At 58.6% G+C, this 23,082-nt stretch overlaps 1 protein-coding gene across 6 annotated transcripts; it reads right to left on the bottom strand.

The window, feature by feature from the left end:
- Positions 1-3,624: 3,624 nt before the first annotated feature.
- On the bottom strand, positions 3,625-21,962 carry LOC128343157 (excitatory amino acid transporter 1-like). Of its 6 annotated transcripts, XM_053291729.1 has the most exons (12): positions 20,029-20,090; positions 16,198-16,297; positions 14,023-14,281; positions 12,613-12,750; positions 8,870-9,074; positions 8,437-8,479; positions 7,431-7,828; positions 7,066-7,299; positions 6,326-6,520; positions 5,656-5,790; positions 4,269-4,505; positions 3,625-4,182 (listed from the first exon to the last, which is right to left on the bottom strand). In XM_053291729.1, exons 1-11 carry the CDS (start codon positions 20,073-20,075, stop codon positions 4,307-4,309), a joined length of 1,953 nt encoding a protein of 650 aa, XP_053147704.1. In that variant the 5' UTR covers positions 20,076-20,090; the 3' UTR covers positions 3,625-4,182; positions 4,269-4,306. The 6 variants fall into 6 exon arrangements, with proteins under 6 accessions (XP_053147704.1, XP_053147705.1, XP_053147707.1 ...); XM_053291730.1 differs by lacking the exon at positions 20,029-20,090 and adding an exon at positions 21,689-21,962 and having other exon boundaries at positions 3,625-4,505; XM_053291732.1 differs by lacking the exon at positions 20,029-20,090 and adding an exon at positions 21,474-21,680 and having other exon boundaries at positions 3,625-4,505.
- Positions 21,963-23,082: the final 1,120 nt, after the last annotated feature.

Genomic DNA, 23,082 nt, shown 5'->3' with positions numbered 1-23,082 from the left:
TTTCACCTGTGGGACCTTCTCATTGGCGGGCTTTTGGATTCCACCCCAACCCCTAAGCTTTGTCCAGTCTGCCATGGCAACTCTAGATGGAAAACTCTTTCTGGGCAGGAGCTGGCTATGCCGTTCTGCCCCCCCCCCTACATTGTGACTTAATGTTATTCCCCCTCAGGGGGGGCTGAGGGCAGACTGGCACTCAGCAGGGCAAATCTAACAGCTGTGCAACCGGCAGAAGTCAACATACTGGGCTTTTGCCATCATTCTGTGCGTGGAAAAGCTTTCCCTGTTAGAATGCCCGGGGCCACTGAGAACTGCTGCCTGCCAGTCATAGGACCCTGCCTTCTACTGAGTCAGACCCTTGGTACAGCTAGCTCAGTATCGTCTACCCAGACTGGCAGCGGCTTCTCCAAGGTTACATGCAGGCAGGAATCTCCCTCAGTCCGATCTTGGAGATGCTGCCAGGGAGCGAACTGGGAACCTTCTGCTCTTCCCGGAGCGGCTCCATCCCGAGGGGAATCTCTTGCAGTGCTCACACTTCTAGTCTCCCTTTCCTATGCAACCAGGGTTAGGGTTAGGGTCATGTTTACAACCACAAGACCAGCTCTCCTCTCCTAGGACAAAGGTGCCTTTCCCAGCCCAGGCAAATCAGATCCTTTTAAGTGGACACTAAGCCCGGGCTGACCCGCTTTGGCCCCCCCAGCTGCTGTCAAGACTACCCCGACTACTGGCCGCTGTTGCTGGGGATGATGGGAGCTGTAGTCAAGAGAGCAGCGGGAGAGCCAAAGCAGGACAAGCCCTGCTTAAGTGGAAGCTTCTGCCTGCAAAGCAATTCCTCCGCCCCAGAACTCTCCATTTCAGAAGCAAAACCAGGCACCTGCCTTGCACAACCGCCCCTGTTGTGTGCAGCTTCAGGCCCGCACTGAAGCCTAAAAGTGGAGGGGGGGGTTGTAAAAACCAAGGAAGAAAGGCGGCTGCCTCATACGCCTTACTCGGGCCTCCGCCAATTGCCAGCCAGAAACTTCTGGGAATCTCCCCAGTAGCCCACAATGAAGAGAACCCACCACCCCCACCTACCCCCCTGCATCTGGTATTTGGTGATAAACCGTGCCTGAACATGGTGCTCTAAAAGCAGATTGTCTTCACCCATATCTTTTGCCCACCCGCCTGAGCGGACATTTAGTTATCTCTGTCCTTCCATTATTCATTATGGTCGGCCTGATGGATGATCTCCAATTGGCAATGGACAGAGGAAGTGTGACTCTGTTGGTCCTCTTGGATCTCTTGGCGGCTTTCGATACTATTGACCATAGTATCCTTCTGGAACGTCTGAGGGGGTTGGGGGTGGGAGGCATTGTTTTACAGTGGTTCCGCTCCTACCTCTCGGACAGATTCCAGATGGTGTCGATTGGAGATTGTTGCTCTTCAAAATCTGAGCTTAGGTATGGTGTTCCTCAAGGCTCCATACTCTCTCCAATGCTTTTTAACATCTACATGAAACCGCTGGGAGAGATCATCAGGGGATTTGGAGCTGGGTGTTACCAGTATGCTGATGACACCAAGATCTACTTCTCCATGTCAACTTCTTCAGGAGTTGGCATATCCTCCCTAAATGCCTGCCTGGATGCAGTAATGGGCTGGATGAGGGAGAATAAACTGAAGCTGAATCCAGATAAGACGGAGGTACTTATTGTGCAGGGTCAGAACTCTAGAGACGATGTTGATCTGCCTGTTCTAGACGGGGTCACACTTCCCCAAAAGGAACAGGTTCGCAGTCTGGGAGTACTTCTGGATCAATGTCTCTCCCTGGTTTCTCAGGCTGAGGCGGTGGCCAGGGGTGCCTTCTATCAGCTCCGGCTGATACGCCAGCTGCGCCCGTTTCTCGAGATCAGTGACCTCAAAACAGTGGTACATTTGTTGGTAACCTCCAGACTGGACTTCTGTAATGCGCTCTACGTGGGGCTTCCTTTGTACGTAGTCTGGAAACTTCAGTTGGTCCAGAATGCGGCAGCCAGGTTGGTCTCTGGGTCATCTCGGAGAGACCACGTTACTCCTTTGTTGATGGAGTTACACTGGCTGCCAGTAGGTTTCCGGGCAAAATACAAAGTGCTAGTTATTACTTACAAAGCCCTAAACGGCTTAGGCCCTGGGTATTTAAGAGAGTGTCTTCTTCGCTATGAGCCCCACCGGCCGCTGAGGTCACTTGAGGAGGTCCGTCTCCAGTTGCCACCAACTCGTTTGGTGGCTACACAGAGACGGGCCTTTTCGGCTGCTGCCCCGAGATTGTGGAATGCGCTCCCTGCTGAGATACGATCCTCCCCATCTCTGGCAATTTTCAAAAAACACCTGAAAACACATCTCTTCAGCCAGGCTTTCTCAGCTTTTTAAAATTTTGTTTTTAAATTGTTTGATTAATTGTAGTTTTATGATGTTTTTAATTGTTAATCATTGTTATGTTTTATAATTTTTATTTTAATTATTAACTGATTTTAAGGTGTTTTAATGTAAACCGCCCTGAGCCTTTTGGAAGGGCAGTATAAAAGTTTTAATAAAATAATAATAATAATAATAATAAATAATTCAGGCAACACAGGAAGCTGCCATATCCCGAGTCAGACCCTCGGTCCAGCCAGCTCAGTATTGTCTACACTGACTGGCAGCAACTTCACCCAAGTTTCAGGCCAGAATCTCTCTCAGCCCGATCTTGGAGATGCTGCCAGGGATTGAACCCGGGACCTTCTGCATGCCAAGGAGATGGGCTCTGCCACTGAGCTAAGGCCTCCTCCATAGGGCAGAGAGCTGGTCTTGTGGTAATGAGCATGAACTTTCCCCTGGGCTAATCAGGGTCTGCCTTGGTTTGCATTTGGGTGGGAGACAACATGTGATTTTAACCTGTGATTTTTACATTCTAAGGCTTTCTCCTTAGGGTAGGGGTTCCCATTTATTGTGGCAGGGGGTGCTGGGAGTTGTAGTTCAGCAACATCTGGAGGAACCCTGGTTGGGAACCGCAGGAGTAGACAATACTGAGCTAGAAGGTTCAAGTGGATAAAGCAACTTCCGATGCTCATCCCCTAAGAAGGGAGGTCTTACAGCCCTCACGTGTAGCCTCCTGTCCAAATATGAGACTCATGGCTGGTGTTTTCCATGATTTTAATACTTTAATATAATTTTAGGGAATTCGATTGTATTAACTTTTGTATCGATAACAATTGTATTAACTGTATTGTATTATTTGTATTAACTTCTGTACTCCGCCTAGAGATTTCGATATTGGGTAGTATATAAATTGAATTGAATTAAATTGTGAACTTTTGTGAACCGCCTCGGGATAATTGTATGAAAGGCCGTATAGAAGGTTAACGACACAGTAAATCAAGAAAATGCAAACCAAAAGCAGAGCAAAGGGGACAATTCAGGCTCACAGCCACAAGCGGACTCCTCCCCACGAGGCACGGATCCGAATAATGCTGGGCACCAGCCCCCCTCCTCCTGACTGCAACATTGAGTACACAACCTCACCCCTACAGAAGCGAAAACCGATTGTGCCGTTCTGCAGGAAGCCCTCTTACAGCCACGGGGACACCATCAGAGACCTTGGCTGTACATAATTCTTCACTTTAATGACCTGTATAAATAAACCACAACTGTTTTATTGCAGACCAGCAATATACAACCGATAACTTCTCTTTCAATTTGGTAGCAGCTTTCTTTTCCGTCGCTGTTCATTCAAGTGCTACAAAGAGAGTGTATGGGGCACTCTCATGGGCAACATGGGCACCATTCATAGCAAACATGGGCACCATTCAAAACAAACATGGGCACCATTCAAAACAAACATGGGCACCATTCATAGCAAACATGGGCACCATTCAAAACAAACATGGGCACCATTCAAAACAAACATGGGCACCATTCAAAACAAACATGGGCACCATTCAAAACAAAACGGGCAACAAGAGCGAAACGATTCGGTCGGAATTTGCACGACAAACGCACATTTTTCTTGGCACAGAAACATGGCACTTTCTCGGGGCAGGATAACGCCGGCTGTGTTTGAGGGGTGGGCGGGCGGGCGGGAGGTCAAACTCTGCTCCGTCTGCGGCAGGCCATCCCCGCAGGCAGCTGAGTCTCTGATGGGAAACTTTTCTGTTCTTTTCCCCGCCGGTGGCACAGATCTGCACCAAAATGCTGGGGGAGGGGGAGAGAGAGAGTATTTGGGGGCAGGCCTGGTGGGCGGCTCTTCCATCCCTCGGCGGTTCACAGTTGCTACGTGCCTATGGGCCCGATCCTGGCGGCGCCCCCCTCCTGGGCTTCACATCGAGGTCTCGCTGCTGAGGTGTTTGCGGGTCTCGTTCTCCTGGTAGATCAGGTGGTATGGCTTCTCGTTCTCCTCCAGGACCGAATTGCTCAGCTCCGCGTCCTGCACCTCCAGCTCGTGCCGGGAGAGATGCTCCACCACCCCGGCCCCCAGCGAATCCCCCAGGACGTTGATGGTGGTCCTCAGGCGGTCCCTGAAAACAGCAGAGGGCAAGAAAGGGTCACTCTTGGGAACCCTTGTTTGCCCGGCCCCAAAGAGCCCGGTATGCTTCTTCATGTGACCAGTCCTCAAGAAGGTAAAAGGAACCCCGCCGGATCAGACGGAAGGCCCAACTATAGTCCAGCCTCCAGATTCCGACAGGGGACAGCCAGAGGCCCCAAAGGGCACAAGGGCCTTCCCTGGCACTTGCTTTTCAGCAGCCGGCATTTGGAGGCAGACTGCCCTGGACATGGGAGGCTCCATCTGCAGCTACGACAGCTAACAGCTGCCATTAGATCCATCGACCTTGGGCTTATTGAACCCTTAAGAATGTAGGAGCCCCACTGGACTGGACTAAAGATCCATCTAACCCAGCATCCTGTTTCCAACCGGGGGCAGCCACATCTTCAGTGGAAAGTCCCCAAGCAGGACGTGAAGGCAATACACACCTCCCCAACCCCAAGCAATTAGTATTCAGGGACAGACTGCCTGGGAATGTGGAGGCTCCATTTTGCTCTCCCAGCCAATTGCTTCTCCTCTTCCCCTTTAAAAGCCCTGCAAACAGGGGGCTACCCTCACCCACCACCTGGGAGAATTAACTGTAGCTGTGCTGCATTAGCCCTAGAGGCCCCCTTCACAGACCAGGACTAGCAGCTACCAAAGGGCGGCCATACATCAGAAACGAGACAGCCGCAGTTCAGCAAGTGAGCACATAGTTTTCACACAGAAAGAGTCCCAGGTTCCCTCTCTGGGTGGCAGGACGGGACACAGCTCTGCCCGAGATACTGACAAGCTGCTGCCAGCCAGAGCAGACAACCACAGGCGAGGTGGCCCAAGAGCCAGACTCAGTATAAGGCCGTTCCTTATAGGGAGGGAGGCTGCAGGGCCCCTTCACGGCCTGCAGAGCATCCTACCTTCAGCCCCCGGCATCTCCCGCTAGAAGGATCTCTGCCGGCAGAGCTGCGGCCACTCAGGGCCCCGTCTTTACCGAGGCCACCCCTACAACGTCCGGTTCCCCGGGCCCTGGGGCAGCCATTGTGCACGGACTCTGCTTGGCAAAGGCGCTTCGGGAAGCCAGCCTGCTCCAGCCTCCAAGGCGGGAGGCACAAAAGGGGACCCCAGCAGACCCCGCAGGGAGGACTCACAGGAACCAGTCCACGGCCATGATGAGGGTGATGTCCTCTGTCGGCAGCCCCACAGACGTCAAGACGATCACCATGGTCACCAGGCCAGCCTGGGGGATGCCAGCTGCCCCGATGCTGGCCGCTGTGGCAGTGATGCTGCAAGGAACACGCCACGGCCCAGTTATTCATTCATTCATCATTATTATTAATTATTATTAATTATTATTTATTATTATTATTAATTATTCATTCATTCATGCAATGCATTCGTATACCACCCCAAACGCAAGTCTCTGGGCGGTTTACGACAAAACAATAAAAACAACAGATAAAGAGATTAAGACATCACAACAGTTAAAATGTAAAAGGTTGCAACTATTAAACACACAATGAAAACAAGGTCTGATGAAAAGCCTGGGTGAACAGATGTGTCTTGACTGCCTTTTTTAAAGTTGTCAGAGATGGGGAGGCTCTTTTTTCAGCAGGGAGCACATTCCGAAGTCCAGGGGCAGCAACGGAGAAGGCCCGTCCCCGAGTAGCCGCCAGAAAAGCCGGTGGCAACTGCAGACGAAGCTATGGGGTGCTCCACTGCCGGGGGGGGAGGGCCGGGGGGGCAGACCCTTGGCAAAGCGCCCAAGAACCCGTGGCCTCTCTCGCCCGCGTGCAAAGCCACGCCACCCGCAGCAAACACCTGATGGTGATGATCTGCCCGAAATCGAGCTCGTAGTTGTTGACTTGCGCAATGAAGATGGCCGCCAAGGCTTCATACAGCGCCGTCCCGTCCATGTTGATGGTGGCCCCCACCGGCAGGACGAACCTGGTCACCCGCTTGTCCACCCCGTTGTTCTCTTCCAGGCATCGGAACGTGACGGGGAGCGTGGCAGAGCTGCAAGCAAGAAACCACGCTCAAGCCGAGAGGGAGAACGCGGAGGAGTTTCCAACACAGGTAACCCTTCAAGGTTCTGACTCTGACCTACACAGCCCTCTCCAGCAGGGGAGAGGGATCCCCAACCTGCCCCCGCTTCAAGGTCGGCCTTGGGAGGTCCTGCCACAAGACTTGCAGCCTTCAGAGCCGAGGCAAGCCATGGCCGGAAGCGGGGCCTTCTTCGGGATGGCACCCTAGTCCCCAGATTCTCTCCAGAGACACTCAGCGGCCACCTCCTCCTCAGACTCATTTCTCCCAGGGTTTTAAGGGACGGCTGATTGTCTCTTCGCTCTGCTCTCACAACTCTGCTTTACAATTTTAACTATTCCGTGGCTGGATGTTAAAATAGTTACCGCAACACTTTTTACTGAAAAGTGGCCTGAAATGGTCCCCACCTTTCATGGCCCTGTCAGGGATCGTGCCCCAGATGGGCTTAGCGCTGGGCCCCCACCGACCCCCGCCCCACTGCCTCCCCCCACAGGGGGTCTGTCCGCGGTCCGCTCTACCTGGAAGAGGTGCCCAGAGCCGTGACCAGGGCCTGCAGCAGGCCTGTGATGAAGAGCCAGGGGTTCTTGTGGGTGACGATGAAGTAGATGAGGGGCAGGACGCAGAGGCCGTGGATCAGCAGCCCCACGATGACGGTGAGGGTGTACATGCCCAGCTGGCCCCCCATCACGGCCAGGTCCTCCATCTCCAAGATCTTCCCGGCGATCAGGAAGAGGATGCCCACGGGGGCGTACCTGCCACAAGGCACAAACCGGTCAGGGGGTCCTCCCTGTGTCTCCCACCCCCCCCCCGCCTAGCTCAGCCAGGGCACGCCGCCCCACAGGCCCCCCCCCGGCCCCGCTTCCAGCCCCCCAGCCTGCCTCACCAGATGATGATGGACACCATCCGCAGGATGGCCTCGTTGAGGCAGTCGAAGAACTCCCGCAGGGCGTGGCCCTTCTGCTTCATGCGGCCGATCACCAGCCCGAAGAAGATGGAGAAGACCACCAGGCCCAGGGCGTTGACCCCGTTGACGGAGCCGGGCCCCGGCACCACCTCCTCGTGGCCCAGCACCTCCGGGAGGCTGCCCAGCGCCTGGCTGACGTTGCGCCAGACGCCGCCGGTGGCGTTCTCCAGCAGCCAGAGGGGCGTGCTGGTGGCGGCAGGGGGGGCCGTGGGGCTGAGGCTGCCGTTCGGGGTGGGCAGGGGCAGGGAGAGCAAGGCGGCCGCTGTGGTGGCGCTGCGCACGGCCGTGCGGTTGACGACGCTGTACTGGGTCTTGTACTGGAAGGCAAGCGGGAGCATCAGCCACCACCCGGGAGAGAACCACCCTGGGGGACTCTCAGGATTGGGACCGCGGAGGAGAGCTGGCCTTGGGGTAGCGGGCGCGAATGGTCCCCTTGGCTAAGCAGGGTCTGCCTTGGTTTGCATTGGGATGGGAGACTACGTGGGTGAATTACCCTGTAAGATAATCCCCTTATTAGGGGATGGAGCCGCTACTCTGGGAAGAGCATCCAGGTTCCCTCCCAGGCAGCAGCATCTCCAAGATCGGGCTGAGAGAGAGACTCCTGCCTGCAACCCTTGGAGAAGCCGCCGCTGCCAGTCTGGGTGGACAATCCTGAGCTAAACGGACCAAGGGTCTGACTCGGTAGACGGCAGCTCCCTATGGCCCTAGGCCGCGTCGTCCAACTGACGCTTTCAGATCAGGAGAAGGTTAATCAACTCAACGCCAGGTAATCCAGCTGGTGGGAGCCACATTAACGAACAGACAGGGTGATGCTCAACGGGATTGCTCAGGAAGCCAGAGAGACGAGGGAAGGGAACGTGCAGCCACAAGCGCCCAGGGGCAAGAAGCCGAAGTGGCCGTGTCGGATGTGGGTCAGCCCCCTCACCTGTCTGAAGCAGGCCTCCACGAGGTTGGGCGGGAACATGTTCCTGTTGGAGGCAAGAGGCAGACGGTCAGACGGTCCCTCTCCGCACCAGGAGGGCTCTCGGGGCCCAGCCAAGCTAGCCTGCCCCATGGCTGCCCCCCAATCTCTGCTCACTCTGACGGCCAGAACCAGTCCAAACCACCTGGATGCAGAGCAAGGAGGTTCGGGAACTGGGATGTGGGGAGGAGGGCTCCTAGCCAGCAGAAGGGCTTGGGTCCAAACCCTGGCGGCAGCAGCACCAAGCTGGGCTGGGCAAAGCCCCCCGAGTCTGAGATCCTGGATTGCTGCTGCTGGTCAGTGCTGACAACACTCAACCAGACAGACCAAGGGCCAGACTCAGCGAGAGGCAGCTTCCCTTCAGGGCTGGAGCTGCAGCTCAGGGGCAGAGCCTCACCGGATCAGGTCCATGAAGGCGTCGGTCGTGTGGACTTGCTCAATGGTGCCTTCACGGTGAAGCTTCTCTTTGCTGCCCTTTCCCGGGTGGATGATGATGACCATGAAGATCCCAATGAAGACAGCAATGATGGTGGTCATCATGTAGTAGATCACGGCACGCAGGCCCATCTTACCAGAGGCGCTGCTGTCCAGCGACGCCATGCCTGGAGAAGACATGATATGGGGAGGGAAGGGTGGAAGAGCCCCCTCCTTGCACAAAGGGGGAAGCCGCCCAGCGCGTCCGCCACAATGGGTGACGAGCCGAGAGCGAGAACTGACAAGGCGGAACTGCGGAACTCCCTGCCACAGGGAGCTGTGTCAGACCACTACCGTCATCATCATCATCTGGGGAGCCTCTAAGCGACCCCCTACAAGGTGTGGCACAGAAATGAAAATATGCACCTGCTCTTACTGAAGCTTTCGGAATATCTGAACGGTAGCCAGAGGTCCTCAACCTCGGGTCCCCACATGTTGTTGGACTTCAGCTCCCATAATTCCCAGCTACAATGGCCTTGCCATCAGGGCCGTCCTTAGGGTGGGGCGGCCGGGGCGACCGCCCCCAGCCCCACCCTCCCACAGGCCCCACATTCTCGAGCCCTCCTGTCAAGAGGTGCCGTGGTGCTTCCCCCCAGCTCTAGGTCCCAGGAGGGCTGCCACAGAGACCAGCCCCAGCTCAGGGTAGCAAGCGGCTGTCTGTCTTCTCCAGGCGCCCAGCTGCAGCCTCCGGGAACCTGCAGTGGGGCCCAGAGGCTGCCACCGGGTGCCCAGATCTGGCATCGATGCCGCCCTTCCTCTCCTGTCTGGTTGGCTGCACCAGCCCCCTCCCCACTGATCTGCCCCCTAATACTGGTCTCCCCCCACCCCACCCCAGTTCATCTCCCTAACCACTACACTATGCTGCCTCTCAACTGGATGCACTTGAATTCAGAGAAGAGCCGGTCTGGGAAGGAGAGCCAGTTTTATGGTAGCTAACATGAACTGTCCCCTTTGCTAAGCACAGTCTGCCCTGGTTTGCATTTGGATGGGAGACTACACGTGAGCACTGTAAGATAAGATATACTGTACTAGACAGACCAGTGTTCAGACTTGGCATACGGCAGCTTCCTGTGGGGATGGGTCCACAGCTCAGGCGGTACAGCGTCTCTTGAAAGCGTTCTCCAAGCAGAGCAGGGAAGACTCTTGCCTGCCCTGAAACCTTGCAGAGCTGCTGCTGTTCATCACAATTAATAGGCTACCAAGTGGGGGGCAGTGGCAACTAAGAGAGAGAGGTGTTGACCTGTGGCCAAGGACTCGTCATGCTGCTGCTGAGGACAGCAGAACGAGAGTTGCTGCTTGCCAGAATGTTGAAATCAAACTAATTTTGGGGGGCTACAGGATATAACAACTAAAACGTGTCATCCGGGTGTCCACCTTTGGTAGAAATTCTCTCCCTCCTTAGTCCGGGTTGTTTCGGGGAAGACTTTTCCACCCACCACCAAACTTCCTTTCCCATCGCTTGTGAGACTCGCTTGGCATTGCGGGAGCGAGCGAGAGAGAGAGAGAGATTCGGCAGAAGAGGAGCCGGAGCGAAGTCGAGAAGCAGAGAGCGCCCAAGCAGCGGAGAGGTCTTCTGTCCAGCGAAAGAAGAGGCAGGGCAGCCCCTCGACAACCACTGGCTGGATATTTCCTCTCTCCGGGCCCCGGGCCCCCTCCCTCCCCCACCTGCAGCTTGCTGAAACGTCCTTAACTTGTGGGGCAGGAGGGATGATGGCTTGGAATCCCCTACTGAAGGGGCTACCCTGGCTGCCGACATGTTCCCAGGCAAAAGACAAAGTGCTGGTTATCACCTATAAGGCCCTAGCTTAGGCCCTGGGTCTTTAGGAGACCGTCTTCTTCGCCATGAGCCCCACCGCCTGCTAAGGTCATCTGGAGAGGTTCGTCTGCGGTTGCCACCGGCTCATCTGGTGGCTACTCGGGGATGGGCCTTCTCCGCTGCTGCCCCGAGGCTTTGGAATGCGCCCCCTGATGAAATAAGAGCCTCCCCATCTCTGACAGCTTTTAAAAAGTCTTTAAAGACGCATCTGTTCACCCAGGCTTTTGATTAATATTGTCTTAATGGGTTTTAATGTTGCAACCTGGTTTTCAGGGTTTTTTAATGGTTCTGATCGTTTAATTGCTGTTTTATGATGTTTCCGTTGTTAATTATTGTTGTTTTACACTGTTTTATAATTTCTGTTTTAATCATTAACTGTTTTTAATGGTTTTGTTTTAAGGTAAACCGCCCTGAGCCTTTCTGGAAGGGCAGTATAAAAACTGAGCAAACCAACAAACAATCTGTTGGCGTCAGGCATGGCCCTCCGCGTCCCCTTCTCCTCCCCCTCAGTGCAATCCTAGCAGGCATGTTTGCTCGGAAGAACACCCTCGGGCCATTCATTTAGGAGATCCTGCTCTTCCTCCAAGGAGCTCAGAACAGACACATGGTTATCCATATCCTCACAACAGCCCTGTTAGGTGGGCAACACTGGGGTGTACGTGGCTGGCCTAGAGTCACCCACCCAGTGAGTTTCATCTCTGAATGGGGATTTGAACGTAGGTCTCTCCAGCCCTACTTCAGGACTCTAACCACTGCACCACACTGGCTCTCTAAGCTGCAAAGTTAACACTGCCCAAACTCTTTGACATCTGCAATTCCAGAGCTTTTGGTTATGTTCCGCCTGTTTAATTAATTCCAGTGGGAAATTATCATTAAACATCTTTTTAAAAAAAATTTTAAGGTGGCATGGCGCGACTGTTCCTATCTACATATTTATTTGTAGGCTTACTGACTGCAAATTAAAGGCTTTCCGGATTTGTTCGGCTAGGCTAGAGATGGCTCTTAGCGGTTTTGCATGCACTTGTGCAAAGGGTCTTGTCCGTCTCAAAGCGGTTTACACTTAGCAAAAGCGCCAGAAGAAAAAACTCTGCTCCAAAGGAGCGTACAACCAGTCCACTCGCTCACTCACACTCTGGACACAAAAGGTCATCAGTCGGCAGGATTCTGTAACCACAGGAAATGTTAAGGAGGCAGGAGACCCCACACGGGCTGATCCGCCCCCAGCCCCGCCTGCTTGCCACTGTGGCCGGGGATGATGGGAGTTGGAGTCCAACAACATCTGGAGACCCAAGCTGCAGGCCGCTTTGGGAGCCCACCCTGGCTGGCAAGCAGAGGATACGTTTAGGAAAAACACGGCTAAAATAAAATGAGCCAGGAGCCCTGCCTATGGGTCTGTATTGTAAGCACACAACATTACAGAAAGGGGCGTGTGTGTGTGTGAGAGAGAGAGGAAACGGTGGTTACTAGCCAAATCAGGTAAGAGTGGAACCTCCCTGTTCAGAGGGACTATAGCTCTGATGTGAACCGGACACTTGGGATAAAAAACTTAAAATGTAAGGAAGAACCCTTCTGCATCAGTCTCTTGATCCCACAATTCACACCCCATCAGGGGCAGTTCAATGCCTTCCGGGATCTCACAACCTTGGTGGTGTCTCCCCAGCACCCACGACTCAGGGATAGACTGCGGTTATACAAGGAAGCTCTTGAGCTCCCTCTGGCACCCGGCTGTTGGGAGACAGGGCTGCCAAGCTGGGCAGAGCACAACTGATCTCATCTCACCCACGGTGGGGGTCCTTAGGGACCCGGGACCGACCACCCCTCCCCTCCGGCCAGGACGCAGGGCCACCCACCTGTGATGAGGCTGGAGACGATAAGAGGGAGGACCAGCATCTGGAGCATTCGCATCAGCAGCTCTCCTGGGAAGGAGAAGTACTTGATCTGGCGGTGGGTCATCTTGTACGGCCGCAAGCAGAGGGCCAGGCTGATGCCTGCAAGGCGGGCGGAGAGAGTGAGAGAAGGTCACGGGCCCCTCTCCAATGCCGCGCTGCTTTTAAAACCGGGGTGGGGTGGGGGGGGTGTTTCAGGAACCGCTGCGATGCCTCCTGGCACACCCACCCGTCCTCGGCAGACGCCCCAGTTTGGGCCAGCTGCTCAGCCCTGCCGGCAAAGGCGTTTCCAGCTGGGTTCTCGAAGCCAGAAAGAGATCTCTTTTTGCAAAGGGGGCCGGGGGTGGGAGAGCGGCCCGCTCGGGCACTGCAGCTGTGTGGCAAGCCCGCTCAACCCCCCCACCCCCCCGGGGCGCCTCTTTCCTCGCTGGCTCGCCCTCCGCCCGCGTCAAGCTGAACCGACTCGTGACGGCTTAATCCCCGGGCTTCTCCTCCCCCCCCCCACAAACGGCCAGCTTGCCCCGAACGTGTCTGGAGGCTGCCAATCCCGAAAGCTGGCAGGGCGGGCCGGGCACCTGCGAGGGCCCGTCTGCCAGGGAGGGAGGAGGGGAAGGGGGACCCGGCGTGGGTCGCCAGCCCGGCTCGGCGCTTCTCCCTGGGCCTCCGACCCACCCTTTCCTCCCCCCCATCCAACAGGAGGCAAGCGGCCAGCCAAGGACTCCTAGGGCCGGGTTCGGTGACCAGAGAGAAGCGCTCACGCCAACTGCCAGATGCCAGCCAAGCCAGCGGCTGCATGCACAGAGGGCAGAGAGCCAGCGGCCATGTGTGGGGGGGTCATGCCACCAGCAACAGCCCTCCCCGCCTCTGGGCTGTTCCCCAGCACACAGAATCCGGAGGTAGACTGCTGCTGAGCCTGGGGGTTCCACAGAGCCGCCACGGCCAGCAGCTGCTGGTAGCCCTCTCCTCCTCTTTGGGTTGGTCTGGTCCCCTTTTCAAGCCGGCTCGGCTGGTGGCCATCACCGCAGCTCCGGCTCCAGCCTTTCCTCCCCCAAGGGGAGGTGCTGCAGCCCCCGGACCATCCGGGCCGCCCTCCTCTGCTCCTGAGGCGGAAGAGACCGCGCCGTTCTCCACGGGATGAGGCTGCCCCCCAGAGTGGGTGAAGGGCACGGAGGCCACGCGGGGTCCTCTGCTCTCGGGCGGAAGCGCCTGCCAATGCCAGCCCGTTGGTCCGAGCCACCAGGCCCCCAAGCCCGTCGCCCCCCCGCTCAGGGCACGGCTCGCCTTTTGGCCCTGGGCCCCGGACCAGCGACAGGGCCTCGCGGACCCTGTGCGGGCCCCCCCCTCCCCGCAGCCGCGGCATCCCCTACTACCCACCCAGCAGGACGGCCAAGACGGTCAGCAGGACGAAGGCGTTTCTCTGGAGGGCGCCCCGGACGCTCTCGCGGGTGACGCCGTAGAGGCGCTTCCGGCCCCGCAGCAGCCGCTTCTCCAAGGCGTGGTGGAGGCGCTGAGCCCGGCCCCCGGAGCCCAGCCGCTTGGAGGACCCCTCGTTCAGGAAGAGGCTGTTGACGTGGCTCTGGCGCTCCCCCATCGTCCGGCGCAGCCCCCCCGGGGGGCCCGGTGTCCCGGGAAGCTGTGGGGAGAAGCAGCCGAGGGGGGAGGAGCGTGAGGCCCGGAGGCTCCTGTGCTGCGCGGCGCGACCTCGATCCCGCTCCCTGAGCCGGGGGAGGACGGAGGCCGGCTGCTGCAAAGCCGATCTAGGGCGCCACGTGACCCAGCAGCACAAGGAGGGTCTTGTCTGCTTCCTTCGGGTGGAGGGCACAAGGCAGGCGCTTTCCCCCCAAGTGGCAATGCTCTCGGGGGGGGGCAGCGATGAACGGAGCGCAGCTGCCTGCTCCCGAGTCAGACCTTTGGGCCACCTCACTGAGCACGGCCGGACTCTGACCAGCAGTGGCTCTCCGAGGTCCCTAGCCAAGAAGCCACTCCTGCAGACCCGACAGACCCTTCAGCCGGGGCATCTTCTGGGCACGAAGCAGGTGCTCGACTGGTGAAAGGCGCATGCGCACGTGCCCACCCACGACCCACAGGCAGGGCGCTCAGCTGTCTGCTCTGCCCCCCACCCCACCCCACGGAGGCAAGCGAGAGAGCCAACCCAGGGGGAGAGCGGCAGGGGGAGCCTTGATCCTCAGCCCCAAAGGACGAGCCACACTGGCCACCCTTGGCCGGGATGTGGCCTGCCTGGCTGGGCTTCCTCGGAGGGTCCTTCCCTGCAGGGCAGCCCCCGTCCCTCCCAATACGGGGCAGGCGGCTTCCTCTCCAGATTCTTGGAGTGCTGCCGGCCAGAGCTGCGTGGCTAGCCCTACTCAAGCCTGCCCCAGAGGAAACGGCCAGGATACACCCTGCCACCCTTTCTCGGCAGAATCCCCACACCAGCTGCTCCCAGGCCTGACTTTCTTCCAGCCCCAAGACCCTGGAAAGACCGCCGGGGGAATGCTGCCAGTCAGAGTGGACAAAGCTGAGCCGGACAGACCCGCTCCAGACACAGCTGCTCCGTATGAATCAGATAAAGATATTGCCAGAACATTTATCATGATAAAGCACAATAAGAGCACGACAGGGCTGGAGATCTGGGGTGGACATTAGCCAGGGGTGGTTGTTTTTTTAGTATAGTTATACCTACAACTACAATTGCTTGTCAGAGCATAAGGAAGCCAGGAAAACCATCAAGGCTTACATAACCCCACGTCCCGGCAGCAGGGAGCAAACGGCCTCTAAGACCAATCTACTCCCCCTTCTAAATCGCCCTCTAAGCGTGCCCGTTTTCCCCCCAGACTTATGGCTCTTGGGGTCCGCTTTTCTGGGCTCCAAGAGACCACGTCCAAGTTGCCAGCCCCCAGGGGGTCTGGCGTGCCATTCCGTCCGGCGTGGCCTCTCTCTCGGTTTCTGCCTGCAAGGATAAAGCTCTGGCCATCCGGGGGTCTCCCGAGTGGGGGGCACGTTTCTCTCGGGCACCTCCGGGGGTCCGCTTGCAAGGCTGGTGCAACCTCCCTTTGGAGAAACGCTTTCCCATCTCCCGAAGAGCGCAGCCGGAAGGGGCCCTGGCGGGTCCTCCAGCCCAGACCCCCCGATCCGTGCAGGAATCTGCCCCAACAGTGAAACGGACACGGCCTTTGTGTAGGCTGAATCTCCTCCGGCAGCGCCTCTCTACCCTGGCCGCACTCTTCTTGCCGGGATCGCTGCCCTTCTGGAGAGGAACGGGTGTCCCCCACCCCCCACCCCCATGAAGGAAAGAGCAACCAGGACCCCCTCTTGCTAGCCCCCTACGAGGCGAGCAGCCCATTTCGCAGAGGAGGCGGACCGAGGCCCGGCTGCGGGTGGGAGCTGCTGCGTGGGGACTTCCAGCTTGCTGGAGAGTCGGCTGAGCCGGCCCTGGGCGGGAGGGCAGAGAGCAGCTGCCCCCAGAAGTGAGGGGTGGTGGTGGTGGCGGTGGCAGCAGAGGACTCAGGATCCTCGGCCCGGATGCCGCTGCTGGCAGCTGACGCAACCTACCTGGAGCAGGATCAAGAGCAGCAGCAGCAGCAGCAGGTCTCCGGTCTCCTCCGCCGCCGCGTGGCGTCCTCCTCCTCCTTCCTGCTTCCACGGCTCTTGGCTAAGGAGGAGAGAGAAAACCAGGCTGGATTAAGAAGCGGAAAGGTGCCGAGCGGCAGGAGGAGGAGACTCCACTGGGCACCTGGGGCTGCCGAGCTGGGGATTAACCCTCACAGCCCCTGAGCGGAGGCTGGAGGCGGAGAGGGAGGCACCCCACGGGCACCCTGGCCTCAGGCAAGAGGGGCACGTCAGAAGCGCCCGGCGGGATCAGGTCAGAGGTCCACCGAGACTAGCCTCCTGTTCCCAACAGAGGACAGCCCGACCCCCCAAGGGGAAGCCCACACCTCTTGGAGGCAGGCGGGTCCTGCACAGGGAGGTTCCCTGTAGCGGCCACAGGCAAGAGGTGCCCAATGGCCCCGCTTGCACAAAGAATTCCCTGGCGGAGGCTGGGTCAGGCTACTGGGGCCAGTGGGCCTTAAGCCTGTTTCCAGCAGAGGTCAGCCAGAGATGCCAGGAAACCCTCGAGCAGGGCACGAAGGCAGCAACTTGACCCCCGATACTGCTCACTCACCCACACCTCCTGTGCTGGCAGAGGCAGACTGCGCTGCAACATGGAGGTTCCATGCATAAGGAAACCGGGAGCCCTTCAGGGCAGGGACCTGCCTGCTCATCACGCACCACACATAGGGAGGGTGCTTTATAATCTGAGTCCTCCTGGATCGGATCCCAACATCTATCTGGCCCTGCATCCTGTTTCCAACAGGGGACAGCCAGATGTCTCAATCCCAGTTGCAGGGGAGCCACAGCAGCAGGAGAGAGGGCATTTCCTCTGCTCCTGCGTGTGGGCTTCTCGGAGGCATCTGGTGGGCCACTGTGTAAAGCAGGATGCTGGACTAGATGGGCCTCCTTGGGCCTGATCCAGCACAGCCTGTTCTTAGGCCCGGAAGGCAACAGCTCTCCCCTGCCTTTGCCTCCCCAGTATTTCTCAACTGCCGGTAGACTGTCTTTGTACATGGAGGTTCCATCTGACTGGCACGGCTCCTAACCACTGGCCGCGCCCCCGCTTCCATGTGTCTTGTCCAACCCCGTCTCAGCTAGCAGCCATCAAGCTCTCATGCCGAGGTGCATGTGCTGAGCAATATCAAGCATTTCCCACCCCCCCAGAGAGAATTTGCACATCAGAAGCCATCTGCCATCCTCCCCACGGAAACGGGCAGCCTTCCCAGCGCGGCAGAAAGAGCCAGAGGGACACTATCCGTACGCGCGCACCGCACCACTGAGGCACGACGGTCCAGCAAGACAACAGCCACCACCTGGAAGATGCCAGAGACCTCCCCACTTCTGTCTTAAAACAAAAACAAACCAGGGGGCTAGTCCTCATGGTTGTACAGACAGGTGTCATCAACACAGGAACATAGGAAACTGCCATATACTGAGTCAGACCCTTGGTCTATCTAGCTCAGTATTGTCTACCCAGACCCGCAGCGGCTTCTCCAAGGTTACAGGCAGGAATCTCTCTCAGCCCGATCTTGGAGATGCTGCTGCCAGGGAGGGAACCGGGAACCTTCTTCTGTTCTTCCCAGAGCGGCTCCACCCCCTAAGGGGAAAATCTTACAGTGCTCACACATCAAGTCTCCCTTTCAAATGCAACCAGGACAGACCCTGCTTACCGAAAGGGACAAGTCATGCTTGCTACCACAAGACCAGCTCTAAAAAAGGAAGCTGCCATATACTGAGTCAGACCCTTGGTCCGTCTAGCTCAGTATCGTCTACCCAGACTGGCAGCGGCTTCTCCAAGGTTGCAGGCAAGAGTCTCTCTCAGCCCGATCTTGGAGATGCTGCCAGGGAGGGGACTGGGGACCTTTTAATGCTCTTCCCAGAGCGGCTCCATCCCCTGAGGAGGGGAAGATCTTGCAGTGCTTACACATCAAGTCTCCCATTCAGATGCAAACCAGGGCAGACCCTGCTTAGCTATAAGGGGACAAGTCCTGCTTGCTCCCACAAGACCGGCTCTCCTCTCCAACACGCAGTACCCCTGACGCATTCAGAGTGGCGAGGCTTAACCGCCCGCAGGGAAGAGGATGCTTCTGACCCACAGCTGGGGAAGGGAGGGGCGTCCACTGAGCAGAGGCCGGGGCACCCTCCTGAGAGCAGCGCCACACCTCCGCTTCCCCCCACCCCGCCCAACCATCAGCACTGCACGGCCACTCTGGGCAGCAAGATCCACGTGGCCGCATCCGGATGGGAACGGTTGCTCCACAGACCCCCTCCAAGCCCTCCCTTGCTCATCACCCCACAGAAGGGCACCCTTCGCTCCACAGGACACCCAGCAGAGCCCTGTGGAACCAAGTCAAGGCAAGTCCACCTATCCCAGCATCCTGTTTCCAACAGGGGACAGCCGGATGCCCCTGCTCCCTGGATCTGACAGCCCTCCCCACAAACCTCCAACCCGGCCAGACAAATGTCATCTTGGAATGAAACCCGATTCATGCCTCTCCAGCCTCCAGAGCATCTCCTAACAAAGCAGCCAAGGATCTGGGGAGGAGAAGCACGTTTGCGCCGTGGGTGGGGCAGCGGGATACACATACAAAGTCGAGGGATACTTATATGCCTCTTTTCAACAGAAGTCCCCAAAGCAGCTTACATATAAATAAATGCATAAATAAATAAAATGGCTCGCTGTCCACAACCCCACCGGAGGGATGCTGTGCTGGGGATGGATAGGGCCAGTTGCTCCCCGCACTGCTCAATACAAGGAGAATCGCCACTTCTAAAAGGAGCCGCTTTGCCCTTTTAGCTGGAGCCTGGTCTCCTTGGAAACTTGAAGGATTGTCTATGGAAGAAGCCGCTTCCAGGCAAAAGCAGGGAGAAGGCAGGGCAGGAGACACACACACACACACCCCTACCTCTGCCCGGGCAAAACTGCCCAGAGCTTTATCTGCCCTCCTCGTGGTTATCAGAATGCCTCAGCCGCTGAACCAGGGAAGAGGCACAGCCCTGAGGCTCCTCCCACCCATCCGCGGCACCAGGGAAACGGCTCACAATACAGGCTAATCTTTGGAAGCTCAGGCTGCACAGGACCGGGCCTGCCATGGGGTCTCGCGGCCTCCTGAAGCAGTCCATCTGCAGCCCGCAGCAGCTAGCAAGACGCCGCCCCAAAAGCCCACAACATGAAGGTCATGGCTCTCCTTCGCCGCTTGTCTCCCTGCAGCTGGTATTCAAAGATAGACTGCTCCTGGACTGGGAGGTTCCACAGAGGCGCATCATAGATAAGAGCCACTGACTTGAGTCCGGCCCTCTAGTAACTGGTCTAATCTGTCAAAGCCAGTGGACATCGCCACATCTTGCGGCAGTGAGTTCCACCCCGTAATTCTGTGCTAGGCGGAGGAGGACCCTCTGGCTGGGAAGGCAGCTCCCAGGGAGGTGTGGGAAGTGTCTCGTGGATTGTGGCAGCCTGGCGGATGAAGCCAGGAGGCTAAACAAGTCCTCAGCGGGCGAATTTCCCTCCACTCCTTTGCTAGGCTGGGAGCAGAGTCCTGAGGACGTCACCTTTGGCCCAAAGGCCCAGCTCTCCAGAGGTGCTCAGTGGTCAGTTCCCATCACGGCTTAACTCTCACGATTCGCAAGCGATCCCGAGATTTTAAACCGACAGCACCTCCCTGCCAGCCAGACCTGAAGGGCTTCTGCTTTGGAGTGGGTCCACAGCCACCCCAAGCCCTACCCAACGCTGCCTCCCTGCGTTTTTCCTCCCAAAAAATATTTTAAAAGCTCTGAGGGAGTCAGGCCACTCACAGCCCCCCAAAGGGTCCACCCTGGGCAGGCAAGGAATCATTTTGCATTCCGAGCTGAACATGGTTGAGGGTTCCGATCTCGACCACCTCCAAAACAGCCCTGCGAGGTGGGACACATCCGCTTCCATTACACCCCTTGCTGCCTGTGGAAACAAGAGAAAGCAGACCTGGGCTCACAGTCTGCAGCTGCAACCCTTCGCCCAGCCTACGCCAAGAATGGGGAAGAGCATCCGTATCATGTTCTCCTAGCACAGGGCAGAAAGAGTGCCTCTGAGCATATTCCCATGCAACACACACACACCCCCGCCGCCTCCAAACACACACCTCCAACCAGGGTGCAGAAACAGGTCTAGAACGGAGAGGCAGGGAGTGTCGGAATTGCACACTGGCATGCACAAAGCTTTTGGCCTGAGGGGGCCCAGCACGCTTCCCAGTTACCCGGTGAGAAAACCCACAAGCAGGCATTTACCCTTGCTTGGCCCGCCCAGGAGTGGGGCAGCCCCCTTGGTCCCTCTCTGGAGCCAAGCCCCAAGAGCCGCTCTTCCGACTAGGCCCAAGAGTTCAGGAGGGGACTCCAGCCAGGGAGGGACGTGGAGACCACCATCTTTGGAAGCCTCCAACGGCTCTATCGGCTCCGAGGGTGCTGCCAAGTCTATTCTTACAGCAGAGCATCACTCCGCGGTGGGGGACACACGCCTGGCAGGCAGGCAGCTCAAGTCACGGGGCTGGGGAAGGCCCTTCTCTCGCCTCTGCCAGTCGAGGGGCTCTGGGGAGGGAGCTGCTGCCAGTCCGAGTGGACCAGGCTTAGCCTGAAGAGCGGGAAGTCCGACTCAGCTTCAGCCACCACCACCACCATCATTTTAGGCACTGGAGAAGAGAAGAGCTGCGGGGGGAGGAAGGGAGGAGGAAAGGGGGCGGCAGCAGCAGGGCCCCAGGGAGCGCCCCTCCTGGCGGCTGCGGCCGCGAGGCCATGGCCCACCCAGGCGGGGCCCCAGCGGGCGGTAGAAGGGGGCGCCCCCGGCCGGGAAGGAAGCCGAGAGGGGCGGCTGGCTGCAGCAGGCGGAGCTCCGACCCGCAGCCAGCCGAGCCAGAAAAGCGCCGCCAGACATCGGGAGCCAAGCCGCCGCCGCCGCGGGGCATCCGCGCATTTGGCCAGGGCGCTGCTGGGGCGCATCTCCCTCCCCCCCTCCCCCCCCGCCAGCCACCCACCTGCCCTAGTTCTGCAGGCACCGGTGGGGAGTCTGGAGGGAGCGGGCGGGGGCGGCTAGGAAGGGGGGGGGGACTTGGGGAGGGGCGTTTGCCCAGCGACCCCCGCCCCGGGCAGTTTGCAGAGACGCCGAGAGAGAGAGAGAGACGCAGACGCCCAGCCCTAGCGGGACCGCTTCGCACGCGCGTGGGCGGGCCGACGAGCGAAAGCCCCCCGCCCCGGCCAGCCCCGCCTCTCACCGGTTGCTGGTGGTGAGGGAGGGGGCGCCCTCGGAGCGGCGCGGGCGGAGGGGCCTCCGGGCGCAGGAGGTGGCGGCGCGCGGGGCGCTCGGCTGGGCCTTTTGCGCCGCGTGGCGCGGGGGGCCCCCCTGGGGGAGGCAGGCAGGCAGGCAGGCAGGCTGCTGCCGCTGCTGCTGGGGCGACACCGCGGGGGGCTGCTCGCTGGCCTCCGGTACCTGGCCTGGCCGCGGCTCGCTGGGTCTCCGGCCAGGCGCGCTCCGCCCTGCGGCGGCTGCGCTCCTCTCCACGTGGATCAGCCGCCGCCGCGGTCACGCTGCGCTCCTGGCGCTGGCGAGCAGCAGCGCTCCTCGCTCCTCCTCCTCCTTCCCTCTGCCTGGCTGCGGCGGTGGCGGGAGAGGCAGCCGCTTCTTCCCCACCACCTCCGCCTGCGCGGACGGACGGCTCGCAGGGCTTGAGCGGTGGAGGGTGCTTCTGAGCAGCTGCAGAGTGTCCTCGCCCCCGGCCCGGGGTCCCAAGCGAGCGTGAGCCCCGCCCACGTCTCTCCCTTTGCGTATCGCTGCCTGCCCTCCAAAACGATGCCTCTTAGGCCAGTTTTGGGGGGCCAGCCGGGAACCCTAGAAGGAGCTCAGCCGCTGGAGATGGGAAAGACCGCCCCGCCGTGCCTGAAACCCTGGAGAGCTGCTGCCAGTCAGAGCAGACAATATTCGGCCAGAGAGCCTGGGCTGCGGGGGTGGGGGTGGGCAGAGCCATAACTCAGTAGAAGGGAACTTTGCACTCCACATACAGGTTCATCATCATTTCGGGCTAAAAAAGGCTCAGGCTCCAGAGGTGGGAGTGCTCCTTTGCTGCTGCCAGTCAGAGTCCTTATGCCGAGGGTGCAGCTGCCCACACAAATGGTGGCCAGCCTGCCTTGGCGCCAAGCCGATTCGAATGGAGAGTCGGGGGCTACTCACCGGGCCCTGCTTTGGACTACCAAAAGGGGCGTCCCCTAGAAAGGCCGCCCAGCTGCCCAGAGGCTTCTGCCTCTCTTTGAGCTGTAGCATTCCTGCATGTGTGAACACTGTGTGTTGCTGGCAGAGGGGGGGGGAGGCTCAGAAGGGCCCCTTCCTCTGCAGGCCCACTGCCTTTCCTCTGGGGCAGCGCCAGCAGCCCCCCAAGCCAGAGAGCCCTGGCCAGCTGGGAAAGGCCCCGGTGCTGCCCCCTTGGCCGAGAGGAGCTTCCTGCCCCTTGCTAGGGTCGCCTCTCCCCGTTGTGCCCCCTCCCAGGGCCTGGGCTTTTGACCCACAGCCAGAGATGGCTCTTCCTCTTCCCTTCTCCGCGGCACGTTCAGGCACCCCTCCCCCCTAGGGGCAGCAGCACAGAGCCCTCCGGGGCAGAGGTCTGGGGCAGAGCTGGTGCTCTTGCTGCCCTGCCCCCCTCCCTGTGCCCGCAGAGGCCCCTGCAGTCTTAAACCCCCCCCCCGAAAGAAATGAGAGTCAATTCACGCGTTAACCACTCAAGTCAAGGACGACTCTGGAGGAGGAAGAGAAGCACCCAAAGGTGTGCATCTGCCCTCAAGCAGGTCTTGGAAGAGGCATTCCCTCCTGCAGAGAGAAGCGGGGAAGGCCTC

This window comes from Hemicordylus capensis, chromosome 2 (assembly GCF_027244095.1).
Source record: "Hemicordylus capensis ecotype Gifberg chromosome 2, rHemCap1.1.pri, whole genome shotgun sequence".
NCBI lineage: Eukaryota > Metazoa > Chordata > Lepidosauria > Squamata > Cordylidae > Hemicordylus > Hemicordylus capensis.
This window is presented reverse-complemented; position numbering and strand designations above follow the sequence as displayed.

What these genes read in the sequence shown, in the direction of transcription:
- LOC128343157 (XM_053291728.1), bottom strand. Translation starts at nt 20,075, where the DNA reads ATGCAAAATGATTCCTTGCCTGCCCAGGGTGGACCCTTTGGGGGGCT. An exon ending in GCCTTCATGGACCTGATCCG is followed by an intron (nt 8,480 to 8,869) that starts GTGAGGCTCTGC and finishes TGCCTCCAACAG; the next exon opens with GAACATGTTCCCGCCCAACC. An exon ending in ATGGTGTCCATCATCATCTG is followed by an intron (nt 7,300 to 7,430) that starts GTGAGGCAGGCT and finishes GCCTTGTGGCAG; the next exon opens with GTACGCCCCCGTGGGCATCC.